This window comes from Carassius gibelio, chromosome A24 (genome assembly GCF_023724105.1).
Source record: "Carassius gibelio isolate Cgi1373 ecotype wild population from Czech Republic chromosome A24, carGib1.2-hapl.c, whole genome shotgun sequence".
Classification (NCBI taxonomy): Eukaryota; Metazoa; Chordata; class Actinopteri; order Cypriniformes; family Cyprinidae; genus Carassius; species Carassius gibelio.
The window spans coordinates 4,435,890-4,450,436 of record NC_068394.1 but is presented as its reverse complement, the minus strand read 5'-3'; the positions used below and the strand labels follow the sequence as shown (position 1 = coordinate 4,450,436).

Genomic DNA, 14,547 nt, shown 5'->3' with positions numbered 1-14,547 from the left:
GTCCACTGTTCCATTTATTGAGAAGTAGAGAAGATTTGATAAATGTTATTTACACTATCAGTGTAAATACTGATACTCATACTGATGCTCATACTGATCAGAAAATCAGTTATTGACTCATGAATATCAGTCATTTTGTAACCATAATGGATTGTTACCATCAAAATATCAAATGTATTATCATATTAAAAATAAAATTACAATTAGTAAAACCAGTTATAAAATGGTCAACAATATGCCCAAAACAGGGTTGTAGTTATATATAGTTAAAACTGAAGCTAAAATTAAAACCACTAAAAAAAAATGAAATTACTTGAAATGAAGTAAAATGTTAAAAAAAACTTTTTAGTTTAATTATTTGGCAAGAAAATATTTCTCATTTTAATTTACCAAAACAAATGTTTTTGTACCAAAACAACTAAAACTGCAAAAAACAAAAAACATTCATAATAAAAACAATCATAGACTACTAAAAAAGACAACAAAAATGACTAAAATTTAAATGAAACAGGTTCACACATTTTAACTTAAAAATCAAGTTAAAATCAGTTTATGCATTAAGAAAATGACACCTATTATTTTTTATTTTAAAGATTTTAAAATGCACACACACACACACACACACACACACACACACACACACACATATATATATATATATATATATATATATATATATATATATATATATATATATATATATATATATATATATATTTATTTATACACATATCTTTATTACACATAGCCTAGAAATTTGAAGGAAAAACTATTCAAAAATGATTGTGAAAACTGTGACAAGGCCTTAATACAGATGGTAATGTAAGCTCTGTTTTTCTGTTGATCAGATTGCTGGGCCTCTTTTCCCAGAAAGAAATGAAATATTACATGAAATGTTTGTTTGTATTCTCTATGCCTGTCTCCCTCTACAGAGCAGATCAAGCCATTAGCAGTGTCTGTATCTGCTGCGGACTGCTTCTATCTCTCTCCAAATTCATCATCTCTTCACTGTCACTCATAGCCTCTCTCTGTGTTGGGTGTTTAAAGTCTAACGCATCTGGCTTTGAGATGTCAGAGTGGGTGGTTTGGATGAGGTCAAGAGTAAAAAGTGTGGAGCTGAGGATATCAGATAGTGAAAACATATATATATATACTTGTGTAGAGGACACTCTGTTAATGATGTACACACTTCAAGATAAAAAAAAAATTCATAGAAAAATCACAAAAGAGATTTTTAATGTCTTAGTTGTTTTTTGTCAATTAAAATGATTTTATGATGGTCTCTTGAAAAAGCTCTGGCTTAAGAACATAATTAAGTGAAACATCATGAAACCTCTTTATTTTCCAAAAAGGCATCAAAAGTACATGCATAAATCCATTCTTTAAACAATTCTCTACAAATGATGGTTCATATTACATTATTCATGTGACATGATTACTATGTGTTCTGTTTGCATGTGTATGTGTGAATATTTCTCAGCTGCTCCAGATGGAAGAACAGCAGACTGGACAGAGAACTTCACAAACACAGGGTTTGAAGAAGCTCTGACAGGAGCGATATTGGTTTCCTGATTTTATTTATTTATATATATATATATATATATATATATATATATATATATATATATATATATATATATATATATATATATATATATATATATATATATATATATATATATATATATATATATATATATATATAAATAATAATTTATAACAACTATAGCATGTGCTTTCAAGAAAACACCTGCAAGAGGCAGCAGAGTCCACAAAAGTGACAAAATGTAACTGTCATAGTTTTTTAAGATTCAAAGCCTAGTGTCCAAATGGACTATTAGCAGATTTATTTAAAAATAATACAAAAAAAAGCAGATTCAATTATTTACTCATCTTGTTCTCATGGCGTACACATTTTTGTCAAAACAAATATTCTTTGAATGAGAACATACTTCCACATGATACCATGCATCTCTGAATACAGGTTAAACTTTACTAAAATTAAACTAAAATGAAAAAAAAAAATTAAGTTAATATTGTAATAATAAATATACATAAATACATTTTTATAACTATTATATAACAAAAAAATGCAGGCATAACATGTATGAAATGAGATGGACTGCTGATTGTCCCAGAAGTACCATTAAACATGCAACCGCAGGCTGTTAAAAACACATAAACACACATTTCGATATATGTATAGTACCATAAACACAGTAATCATAAAAACCAACATGTAGAGATGAAAATCATAGGAACAGCTCTAAATGTATTTAAATGTCTTGTTCGTGTGCTTGAGGCTGACAAAAGGAGAAATTCGGGCTGTCTTCCCATACAGCACCAAGTTAAAGAGCACTTGACTGTGCATTTCTATTGTGCACCATTTACAGTGAATGAGTTTGTTTGTGGAAGTAACGGTGAAATCTGCATTGGAGTTCTCTTGTATATTTGCATTTCCCCTCAAATCCCTTCATATTGTTTGAAAAGTGCAGCGTCCTCTCATTCCAGTCATTCTGCTCATTCCACATTTGTGGGCTCAGTGAATCAAATCTACTTTACTGCCATGATAAACAACCCAAATTTACTCTAGCACACACTTGCATCTAACAAACCCTACACCTCCATCTATGTCATATATTTTTTCAGTGTTGTAGTCTACTGATTGTCATTTTTTTAAAATGATTGACAGTATAGTATAAATCAAACCTGAAAGTATTGCATTGAAGTTGGTTTTGTAGTTGAGGCTTACGTATGTTTCTGTATGTTCTGCCAGGAAGCCATTGTCATGGATGATAGAATCAGAGTAGAAGTTGATGAGCACTGGTCAAAATGTGGTGAAGACGCCTGGGATGTCATTTCCACAAAGAGTAGCCAAGGGAACACCACTGGTGGTGATGCCACTATAGATCTTTACACCATCATAGACACATTTGGAATATGCTATAGAAGATGGAAAGGCATGATTATTTACCCTACAGAACTGCTGTTATCCTTTGAGTTATTTTTAGATTTCTTATGTCAAGATATTATAACAATTTATGATTTTTGAGGAGGATCATACCCTCTTACTGGAAAGTTTTAAAAGTAACCAACGCCACAAAATTTACCCAGGAGTGGAGAAGACTCATGCGGACCATCATGGATCTAAAGAGTAGAACATGATTCTTTTGTCCATAAATTGGTCTAAACTGTGATGCATTGGGCTGTAACATCATGAAATCACAAATGTTGCCACCGTGGACATTAAATCCTACATCTGCACACAGAAAGGTTAGCTACTTACAGCCACGTAATTAAAACCACACAAGCTGTGACTTTCAACATCCAGATCAGTCAAGTTGAAGAAGACTCGATGCCCTACATCCACTGTGATGACCCAGGAACAGTCCACATTGTAAGGATAATTGCTGGGATACTGCAGAGAGTGGATCTCTCCACTGGGGGCTGTGACAATCCCTCCACATCCTGAATTTTCAAAGGGGTGATTTTAAGAAATTCATTAGCAAAGGCTGAAATTAATATAATGGCATAGTATTCGACTACAGAATAAAAAAAAAAAAAAAAATAATAATAATAATAATATATATATATATATATATATATATATATATATATATATATATATATATATATATATATATATATATATATATATATATATATATACTTAAAGACTAGCCATTGTGAAGACCAGGGTCATTTAAAAATGTCTGAAAATCACTTCATTAGACAATAAAATAATAAACTAAGAGGTTTAAAGAAACAAACAAAAATTATACTAAAGATTTTCTCAGACCCAACTTGACATCATGACTTTTTCCCTACTTGTCCCAAAGATGAATATAATTCTGTTATCTATGGACCAAATTTTCCACCAAGTTTGACAACCAGAAAGTGTCAAAATATCAAATTTGATCATAATTTTTGAACAGTTAACTGTGAAATGTTTTGCATGAAAAGTGTGCTTGTACTGTCTTTAAGATAAATACCCCTTTCTTTTCAAGACAGACAATCATACATATCTAACTGTAAGGTGTCCAAATAATGCAGATTGTCTCTGTTTTCTCTGTTGTGATGAGCAAGCAAACAAGCTATGTAACAAACTAAAGGCCACTAAACGATTGCCATTTTAAAACAATTGGTCTAGTTTTGGTCTGACATCTGTGTGGCACAGAAAGTGTATGTTTGTGTGCATGCGAGACTGTCTCTAAGCCCTCTCTCTAAGCTCTGATTTCCAGTTAATTTCTGCCCCGATGGCTCCATTCAGTGCTACAGTGGAGGTCAGCATTCCACGTCTGCACAACAAAATACACACCCACAGAGTCCATCTGATGCCAAAGGGGTATGAGCCGGCACACACCCATATATATATATATATATATATATATATATATATATATATATATATATATATATATATATATATATATATAATTTGATCTCATGATGAACAAGCGAGACATTTTAGTGAACATAAATCGAGGAACTTGAACACTACTTCCTAGGCAGTATGTACTTCTATCTTTTTTAAAAACAAAATTGCATGAAGTATGTAACAATAAGCCAACAACTTTGTATACAGCAATAGGGAAAATCACAAATGATTTTGCTTCCAGTTCTTTCGTCACAGTGGAAACTGGAGGTAGTTGTGTGCACTGCAATGTGGGATGCATTATCTCATGTGTTCTCAAGTTGTATATGCAATAGGGCATATACTGAGTGCAAACAGATATTAGAACAGATATTATAATATATATATATATATATATATATATATATATATATATATATATATATATATATATATATATATATATATATATATATATATATATTTGCATCCCTCAAGCTTGTCATACTAAGTTGCAGTCAGGATGATACTCCACATCAAACTTAAGGATGATAATGGAAACGTTACTTCCAGGGCTTGTTTGGATGTGCCAGATGCACTCACGGTTTGCTGGGTATTTTTCCGGATAGCCTGGGCTGGCAAAAGCACCAGTAGGCCTCATGAATTCCCCACCAAAACCTGCAGGGGGTAAAAGTGAGGCACTTTGACTTTTGATTTGCCTGTTTTTAATCAGGGATCCAAACGAAAGTCCACAACAGAAATTCTACTGTACGAACAGAAGATAACCAAGAACACTACGGCACTACATTATTTGTTGTAAGTGTGGCATTATACTTTGTAACTTTGAGTGTCTGTGTAAAGAGTGTCTGTGTAAATGTGGTAAGGGATTTTTAAGAGGACAGATAGTTACATTACAGTGTCAAGACAGGAAAAATGTCTCACATCAAGCTTATCAGAGGATGTATGAAACAATATTGGCCCTCACTACAAGAAAGGCAGCAGCAACAAGACTAAAATGCATAGATTAAATTGCAATACATTCATTTTGTTGAATTGAGGAATTTCTACAACACCTGCGTTATTTAATCCCTCAATTTTCTTTTTTAGGTCTTTCTTTTATTATAAGGACGTCTCTTCTGTCCCTTTTATTTCTTACTCTTTGTTTGTCATTTATCTCTCACTCAGGAAGGTTTTTACAGCTGCAAAACTGTGCTGTGCACATTACATAATAACATTACAGTGTTCATTCTCTATATTGTGTCTATGGAAACCAAGACCATTTCCTTCCAAATAATGACATCATCACAGACAGAGGTGCATGAATAATTAAAGTCTCTCTCTCTCTCTCTTACTCTGATCCCACTCTCTGTGCAAAAATAACAGTCCACACCCTTCAGCAATGTTACTCGATGTCTCACAAGCACAAGGACAGAGAAACATACACACAAAACATCACACTAAAATATGGCTCAGTATCTGACAGATTTATGTCTTGGTCTTTCTTCTTTGATACACATATACTGTAGATGGATGGCTCAAATTAAAGCTTTGTAATGAAACTTATTATGAACAGTTCATTTATTTTAAGTGAGATATAGCAAGAGTTAAACAGGCTTTTCCCAAGAAAGAGAACAAGGACAGAGCTTTATTGGTCTGTTCTTTCTAGAGGAGCTTGTAGACTTGTTTTCCACTCTGTCATTCTGGAACAGATTTTTGCTGGCAATAAGCTAACACGTGCAGAAAATCCACTAGAAATCCCGAAATTCTACAGCAACAGTAGTTGCTACATTTAATCTTTCCTTTCTTTCTTTGCTAGATTCATTCATCGCTGGCAATTATCTCTTTCCCTGCTGGCCAATCAAAGTGAAGCTTTCCTAAGTGATGTCATGGCTTTGCCTATTAGGACTGCTATTTGTTTTACAGATTTAGTGACATCATCACTCAAGAGACTATAGGTCACTGACCTCTGACTGCCTTATAGTGGCTCTGCATATTTTATTTCCTTCTACTGTTTCCTTCTGTTTTGAGCACTTCATCTGTCTTTCCACCGTCACACACATCTAGAAGTTTCACACAATGTTTTGAGGTTGAAACAGGTCCTCAAAAACCTTTCCATGAATGGTGGTACTTTCCATAAATGCACAAATGCCGAGAAGTTTAAGCACTATTTTGTAGAAAGTGCCCAGTGAGTTGTGTATCTGATCTTACCATTCTGGTACCAGTCTATCTGAAAGACTTAACATTTTAAAATGAATACAATTTGTTGAGAAAAAACGTACACAGTTGTGAAACCATACTGAAACCTTTTACATATTACTGATCATGTCATGTCATAATAACCTTGAAAAAGTAATAACAAAATAAAATCAAAGCTGATTTCAGTGATTTCGAAAACTGATTTCAGATTAAAGTGTGAAACATGTATTTTTTCCGCAGTAGATCTCAAAAATCTATGTATTTTCACAGGAAATACAACCAATGATGTCATATCAGTAATTCAGACCATATGTTCGACAGCATTGGGAAGAAAAGTGTGCTGTGATATTGTTGGCTTGTGCACAGAATCTCACATTCCGAAAAGTCATCAGAGTCCAAAATATCCACCACAGCTGTCTATGTATTTACCCAGCTGATTAATGCCTGTATTTGGAATGATGTTTTTGAAACGGAGTGTAACCTCTTTCAAGATGAGGGGAAAGGCAAAAACTCGACATCTCTACAAGAGGCCCTAATGATGTCATCCTGTTTTGGATGGCCATGGTGATGAGTGAATGGAGAGGAACTAAAGGCCCATTGTACATTTTCAAAGACTCTGCCAGTAAATCACTGTAGTGTAACTGAATGGCAAACTGTCCGGCATGAATTAGGCTACTTGACCCCTTCACAGAGAAATAATAAGATAATACAAGCTTGAAAAGACATGCAGATGGTCCTCGAGTCAGAAAAACCAACTCAGTCTCTCAAAACAGATCTCTTAAAGTCAACCAGAACCAGCATTCACAACCTATTTCATTTTCGCAACATGAGCAAAACAACTTATTCAATGAGAAAATGGGCAGGACTTGATTCCATCCATCAGGAACTGATTGGATTATGAAAAGTGGGCATTCCATATCAGAATAAACCCGATCTGAAAGCTGAAGGTCAAGTTTCCCGTCAAAGGTATCTCAATGCATCCTTTTATTTTCCACATTTTTTGTTATTTGTCTAACCTTTTCAAGATTTCAGGCTGGAAGCGGCCCAAAACAATGCCTAAATAGGCTATTGGTTTACATTAACACCCAATGTGACGGAGTAATATAACATGCAAAATATGACCAGGATGTCTATTAAGAAAACAAATATGGTCAATTTCGATTTCATGTTGACTTTTAGCAGCAATGCTAGGTACACTGTAAGATTTTTTTAAGGTTGTATAATTTAAGACAAAGCATGTGCTGATCTTCACATAGTCTCAGGCACATCCAATGTGGTTCTCCACCTCAAAGGTTATAATAGTGTAGTTGATGGTGTTGCCCATGGAGGCCAGGATGGTCCAGCTGCAGTCGGCACGAGATTTATACTCATTAGGGAAGTTCAAGCTCTCAGTCTTTCCCAGCTCAAACTGGAGTTCAGCACACCTTGGCAAACTATAGGAGAAAAGCCAGTCCTGATTAACTGCATAAGAATAATATCACTTGGGAAGAATTAATGAACATCAAGAACTTGCTGAAGTTTTAGATAATATTTTACATAATAAGATTTCAAGGAATACATTAAAACTGGTGGCATCTTGCCATGATGACTAGAGCTGGATTTGACCCTGAAGTAAAGGTTTAGAGTCTGGGAAACACACTGGCATGTGACCACTGACAACCAAAGAAAAGGCAAACGACTGATGGAATGCACAAAAGAAGATAGACAGTCCTGCACTGAGCTCTAAACTGTGACATTTCACCTCCACAAACATAATTAAAACAAGGCTGAGTGAACTTAACCACCAAATACCAAAAAAAATTATTTCCATGTTTTGGAATACACACACCATTGTAATACCAAGGTATTCTTTGAAATACTAATCTCATGGAGTACACAACAAGAATGATTGCATCACACAGTATTTTACCAGTACAAATATATAACATTTCATAAGACATAAGATTTTTTTTCTTCTGAAAAATGTGTAATACAATTGTCTTTGTTTAAAAAAAAAAAAATTGAAAATTGAAAATTGTTTTTGGCATAAACCCAATTTTGAAAATTGTTTTCAGAGTATGCATATGTTCCATATTTAACATATATGAAAAAATATGTATATATAATAATAATAATAATATATATATATATGTGTGTGTGTATTATTGTATTACTACCATCTTATACCATCTCTATACCATGGTACCACCACAATACTTCTTTTGTAAGAGTTTACAGCAAAAGTAATTTAAAAATAAACTATATTTTTACATTTTCTTCTGGGTTTTCTGGACTTGTGGACCCAGGTGTTCGGTGGGTGTAACTCACTGGTTTGGTAGGTAGCCAGGAATCTGCCTGCGTGGATGATGCTGTCTGTACGTAGCTTCATGTACATGTTCTGTCGAATAGAACTGATAGGGACAGGAATCTCATTTCCACACATCTTAGCCATCTAAGGAGCGCTGGTGGGTTTTTGTTAAATAATGACACTCTAAGATCAAAATTATACTTACTTTTGCTCTCATCAATACCTTCACAAAATCAAAAAGACAGCCACTATGAGTCTCCAGGTCCATGTGGGTGAAGTTGAGCACCACTAGCTCACTACATGGCATTCTGATGATATAAATGCACTGCCTATTGGAAGCATATTTATTATGACAGTTAGGAGAGATGATGAAGCCTTCTGTGTCTGATGCCTCCGCAGCCCGGGTCAGCTGTTGATACAGAGCACTCTGCATTACACTTAAGCAATTTATCCCAATATTGTAAGACAACTCACTTTGCCCATTTGAACCAAGCATCATGTTTTGCTGGAGTTTATAACATTTGCTATATGACTTGTGACGTTTAATATCTATACAATGCCATTAAACTGTTTTCTGAGCAGTATTCCACTGATGGATCCATGTAAATGAATTAATACTTTTATGCAGCAATGATGCAGATCTTTTGTTTGGAGTTATCAAATGGAGGAAAAATGACATTTCAGACTTTGTGGCAAAAAAAAGAATTCTGTAAAAAATAACATTTTATTTATTATCCAACAAATCCAACAATATACAAGGTCTTAATTTGAATAATAATAAAATAAAAACATAAAATATATAGTGCATACATATATATTCCCTGTACACAAACTATCTAATTTCAAACTGTCTATTTTGAGATCAGGAGGTCTATAAGTTGTGAAACTACATGGACGTTCAGGCTGTTTCCCAGCACTCGGTACTGCTGCTTAATGGAAATGTGCTTCGGAAAACCTGAAACACACAAAATATAAAAAAAAAAACGGATTGAAACTAAATATGTAAAAGCTTGGGATATGCACAAACAACATCAGGGCCAATGAATGGCATTTCATAGACAGCTACAATAATGTAATACATTTCACTAAATGCTCAATACCCCTTAAAATGCCCCATGTCACAAAAACGGACTGAATTCTTGACTATTATATGGTAAAAAGCCTAGTAGTCTTTTGTAAAAACAAACTGTTTTTGAATTGAATGAAATCCTGAAATTATCTGCATGGAAGCAAAGAGTGAATAACGGGAAGTTATTTATTAAACTTTTCAAACACCAGTGGAATGATAAAGTGGACTTTAAAACTTATGTTGCTGAAATATTACAGCAAAAAGGACATCTATGTATATCTGTTTATATTAATCTAAAGTTCCATCAGATTTCATGTGAATTTATTGGTTGCTATGAGGGGAGAACGAGGAAGTCTTACTGAAGTCTGCAGGAAAGCCCATGAGACTGGCGATCTCTCTGGGTGTGAAGTATCTCAGCTTTAACTGAGAAAGCTGCTTTAGTTTGTCCTCTTCAGAAAGCAGCTCCAAGCTCTTAAATACACCCTCTAGCTCCACATCCACACGGGACTGCAGGACGGAGCCCGTGCCCTCCACATAGTGACCATAACTACACAGAAACAATCAACAGTTATGATCAACAAGGGTATTAGCTGGGAAATCATTTCAAAATATGGTTAACAGTAGTACTCTCCTACTGGTGGCTGAAAACATGATCAAATTAGTGTATATTAGTGTATATTAAATAAATGTTAATTTTCTCATTATAATCACATTTATATTTATATAAAAATTATAAATGTAAATAAACTTAAATTATATATTTTTAAAAACATTTTATATATGCATTTAATTCTTATAGAATAATTATGATGTAAAAAAAAGTCATTAAACTGTTAAATATACAGTATATGTGTGTGTATATAATATATATATAACAAACACACACACACTTAAATAACTAAGTTTACATATAAATAAATGTATAAATTAAATACAATAAATTAAGTATATATATATATATATATATATATATATATATATATATATATATATATATATATATATATATATATAAATGGTAAGGAACAACACCCTATAATGTAAAAATAAATAAATAGTTAATATATAAAATTATTAAAAATATAAACTGTGTATATATACTGTAGACACACACACACACACACACACACACACCCTTTAGTAAAGCAGACTGATCTCCTGCTGCTGGGCTGAACTATATCCATCAGTAAAGCGTATCTGAGCAGGGTTTTGGGGGGCAGCAGATACTGATCCATGCCTTCTTCATCCTCCTGAAGGAAGTCCTGCAGCCTCCGGACTGTTTCCTGGCTGTCCTGGATCCTCTTTCTTTCCAACTCTTCTTCTGTCTCCAGCTTAAAAATGACCGTCCCAGTCTTTTCTCTCTCACACTCAGATGCTGTAGGGTGATTGTGTGGAACAGCGAGACTGTTTGAAGATTCAGACATGGGGAAGCCCTCTATAATCTGCCAGTAGAAGAACAGCTGTAGTATTCAATAGCAAATGTACCACGGTGCTAGAATAGATCTAAACAGAAAACTACCTCTGCTGAAGCTGGGAATGAGAAGGATCCCGGTGGTCTCCGTGCAATGAGGAAGTATCTGAGTCTAGAGTTTGGTATCCCAAGCTGTGGCAATAAACACTATCACAAAAAAAAGACTGGGATATACTTTCTGAGATATTTAAGAGATGAGGAAACATGCTTACAGATGTTGGTGAGATCAGAAACTCCTGAAAGCTGTAGTCACACTCTCTCAATGTCTTAAGCAAAGCCTCCCTGCAGATTAAAAGATCAGATCAGCTATGTTTTTACTGATACTAACAAAAAGCAAATAAAATAAAATAAAATATGTATTTGGACACTTTAAAATAATGATCCAGTCTTTAAAATAAAAATAAAAATATTTAATGGCTTTGATGGTTCCATGAAGAATATATAACATGCATGGAAAATTTAAAGGATAGTCCACCCAAAAATTTTGAGAAAATTCTGTCATCAAATTCCAACTATTTGAAACCTGTATGAGTATCTTTCTTCTGTTTAACACAAAAGATTATATTTTGAAGAATGCCAGTAATCTGATGGTAGCCACTGACTTCCATAGTATTTTATTACATACTATGGAAGTCAATGGCTACCGTCAACTGTTTGGTCACCAATATTCTTCAAAAAACCTTTATTATGAATAAAATTCATACAGGTTTGGAACATCCCTTTAAGGCTCTGTTAAGTGGAAAAAAGATAATCTTCTAAAGTTCTATAGATAATCTTTTAAGAATTGTTCACAAACAATTTCTCAAAAGTAGTTGTTCTATAGCATCACTGCAAATACTCACTTTTGGAAACTTTTTTTTTTTTTAAAGGTTATGACCAATTTTATGGTGACATTTACTTCTTTCATTATTACTATGACTTTATTATTATTATTACTTTGATCCATCCAATTTTCATTTATTGTGCAGAAACAACTATAAGATTCTTATTAGCACAATCCATGGTGACAGAAGCACAGAAGGGAAACCAGTGACCCTGTTGGCTCATAGCCATGTGTTTACCTTGCAGCAGAGGTCTCAAAGCCCTTCACATTCTCCAGCAGAATGAAGCTTGGCCGCTTGCTGAGCCTTTGACGAGAAGGAGAGGTTCATTCATTCACAAACACATTCTGGGAAAAAAACAACTCCGAGATCGAGAATAAAAACAGACAAGAAAGGGCAAATGGAGAGGGAGAGAAGGGAAGCTTCTTTGTACATTAATTAATAATGTAAAATGTGCAAAAATACAGTAGAATGTGCATTGCCAGGAAATAATATTAAGATAAAGAGTGAACTCAAATTTGGAAAACAATATCAGAGAAAAAAAAAATGTTTAAGTGACTTAACAAGAGCAGAGATAGATCAGTCTGACCTGGGCAGAAGCTCCAGGATATAGAGGAAGCTCTTTGTTCTGGGGTCGGCAACATCTCCCTGCAAACCAATCCTGTTGAGAAACACACATCAGCTTTAGTCGAGTGATACAGCAGCCTTCACCACATTACAAAAGCTTGGGGTTGGTAAGATTTTTATGATGTCTTTATTGTTAATCAATGTAATGCATCACTGCTAAATGAAAATATTAATAACAATAAAGTAACTCAGATTAAAATAACACAAAAAAAGAAAGTTGATTTGAAACAACATGCAGGTGGAAAAAAACAATTGTTTTATGTGAACTGCACTTCAGTGATTCACCTGGTGAACGGCTGGCATGGTGGGCTCATCAAAATCACATCAAAGTTCAGTTTGTCAAAATCCTGTAACGTCATTCCCTGTTGAAAATGACCCAAAACAGCTATTACAGTATTTAACAAATATCTTAAAATCACACTTTTAATTATTTGCATATCAAAACACACACACACACACACACACACATGTTTGTTTTTGTGACATTCCATAGGTGTAATTGTTTTTATACTGTACAAACTGTATATTCTATGGCCCTACACCAACCCTACACCTAACCCTAACCCTCACAGGAAACTGTGCATTTTTACTTTCTCAAAAAAAAAAAAAAACTCATTCTGTATTATTTATAAGCGTTCTGAAAAATGGGGACATGGGTTATGTCCTCATGAGTCACCCTCTCCTTGTAATACCTGTGTCATACCCATGTCATTATACACAGTTGTGTATCATTTTAAGGATGTTACAAAAGAGGCATGCTCTTAAGAATGCAATAAATCAGTTAAATAATACAGATTTTGTTTACAAATTTTAGATTTTTGTTCGAGTTTGTCAATTATCACTGACATAAATCTACACAAAAATACCTAAGACACTCATAATTATCTTACTTGCTAGAATATTGTCTGTTTATATTTGCATTAAGAAGGAACATCATGCAACACATTAAAGCCACTCAGTGGCATGCGACTATGATATTATTTAGATAACCAATAGAGAACTCATGAGGGCAAGCACTGACCTCAATAGTTTTTGGCAGGAGTGGGGTATTGGGGAAGTTGTGTTTGTAGATTTCATTGGCTGTTGTGTTGACGTCCACAGCAGCAACAACTTCAGCAAGAACTGAGCTCTCTGAAAGAAACACACACATTTGACCTAATTTAACTTTTCAGTTAAACTCTAAAGAAACAAAGGACCTTTTATTCAGTCTGTTAATGTATATTTATGAACAAAACAAACTGCAAATGTACAGTAAGGGAACAGTGACACCTGTGGGATTCATACAACAGACTCTCAAACACCACCAGCGTGGCGATCATTTATGGACAACTGATCCTGAATCAGGCATGTGTGTCAATAATCGCTACAAATTTAGACCAAATGACTTACCCTTTAAAGCATAATGCATCCCTCCTATTCCGCTGTATAACTCCAGGACACGGAGTCGCTCCGTGTGGTCCATTTTTCACCGCTGAATGTTGTTTATGATACTTGACAGCGACTGAAACATGCCACGCGTGTGCGATCCCGAATATATGACCCTCTAGAAACAACTGCAACAGAGGAAGCGTTCCACTTTTCGTTTTCTTCTTCTTCTTCTTCTTCTTCTTCTTCTTCTTCTTCTTCTTCTTCTTCTTCTTCTTCTTCTTCTTCTTCTTCTTCTTCTTCTTCTTTTTCTTCTGCATTACTATAACAATAATTCAATAAAATGTAATTTGCATA

The 14,547-nt window shown here is 34.1% G+C and overlaps 1 protein-coding gene across 1 annotated transcript; it reads right to left on the bottom strand.

Moving 5' to 3' along the window:
- Nucleotides 1-9,542: 9,542 nt before the first annotated feature.
- Nucleotides 9,543-14,377, bottom strand: LOC127946616 (tRNA (cytosine(38)-C(5))-methyltransferase-like). Its single transcript, XM_052543312.1, has 10 exons — nt 14,215-14,377; nt 13,847-13,956; nt 13,111-13,187; nt 12,788-12,859; nt 12,439-12,504; nt 11,590-11,659; nt 11,426-11,509; nt 11,041-11,348; nt 10,266-10,453; nt 9,543-9,792 (listed from the first exon to the last, which is right to left on the bottom strand). The coding sequence occupies exons 1-10, from the start codon at nt 14,285-14,287 to the stop codon at nt 9,689-9,691; spliced, it is 1,152 nt and encodes a 383-aa protein (XP_052399272.1). The 5' UTR covers nt 14,288-14,377; the 3' UTR covers nt 9,543-9,688.
- Between the last annotated feature and the right edge of the window lie 170 nt (nt 14,378-14,547).

Coding starts and splice junctions, on each gene's coding strand:
- LOC127946616 (XM_052543312.1), bottom strand. CDS start 14,287: ATGGACCACACGGAGCGACTCCGTGTCCTGGAGTTATACAGCGGAATA. Junction 13,957..14,214: donor GATGCATTATGCTTTAAAGG/GTAAGTCATTTG, acceptor TGTTTCTTTCAG/AGAGCTCAGTTCTTGCTGAA. Junction 11,349..11,425: donor CATTCCCAGCTTCAGCAGAG/GTAGTTTTCTGT, acceptor TTCTACTGGCAG/ATTATAGAGGGCTTCCCCAT.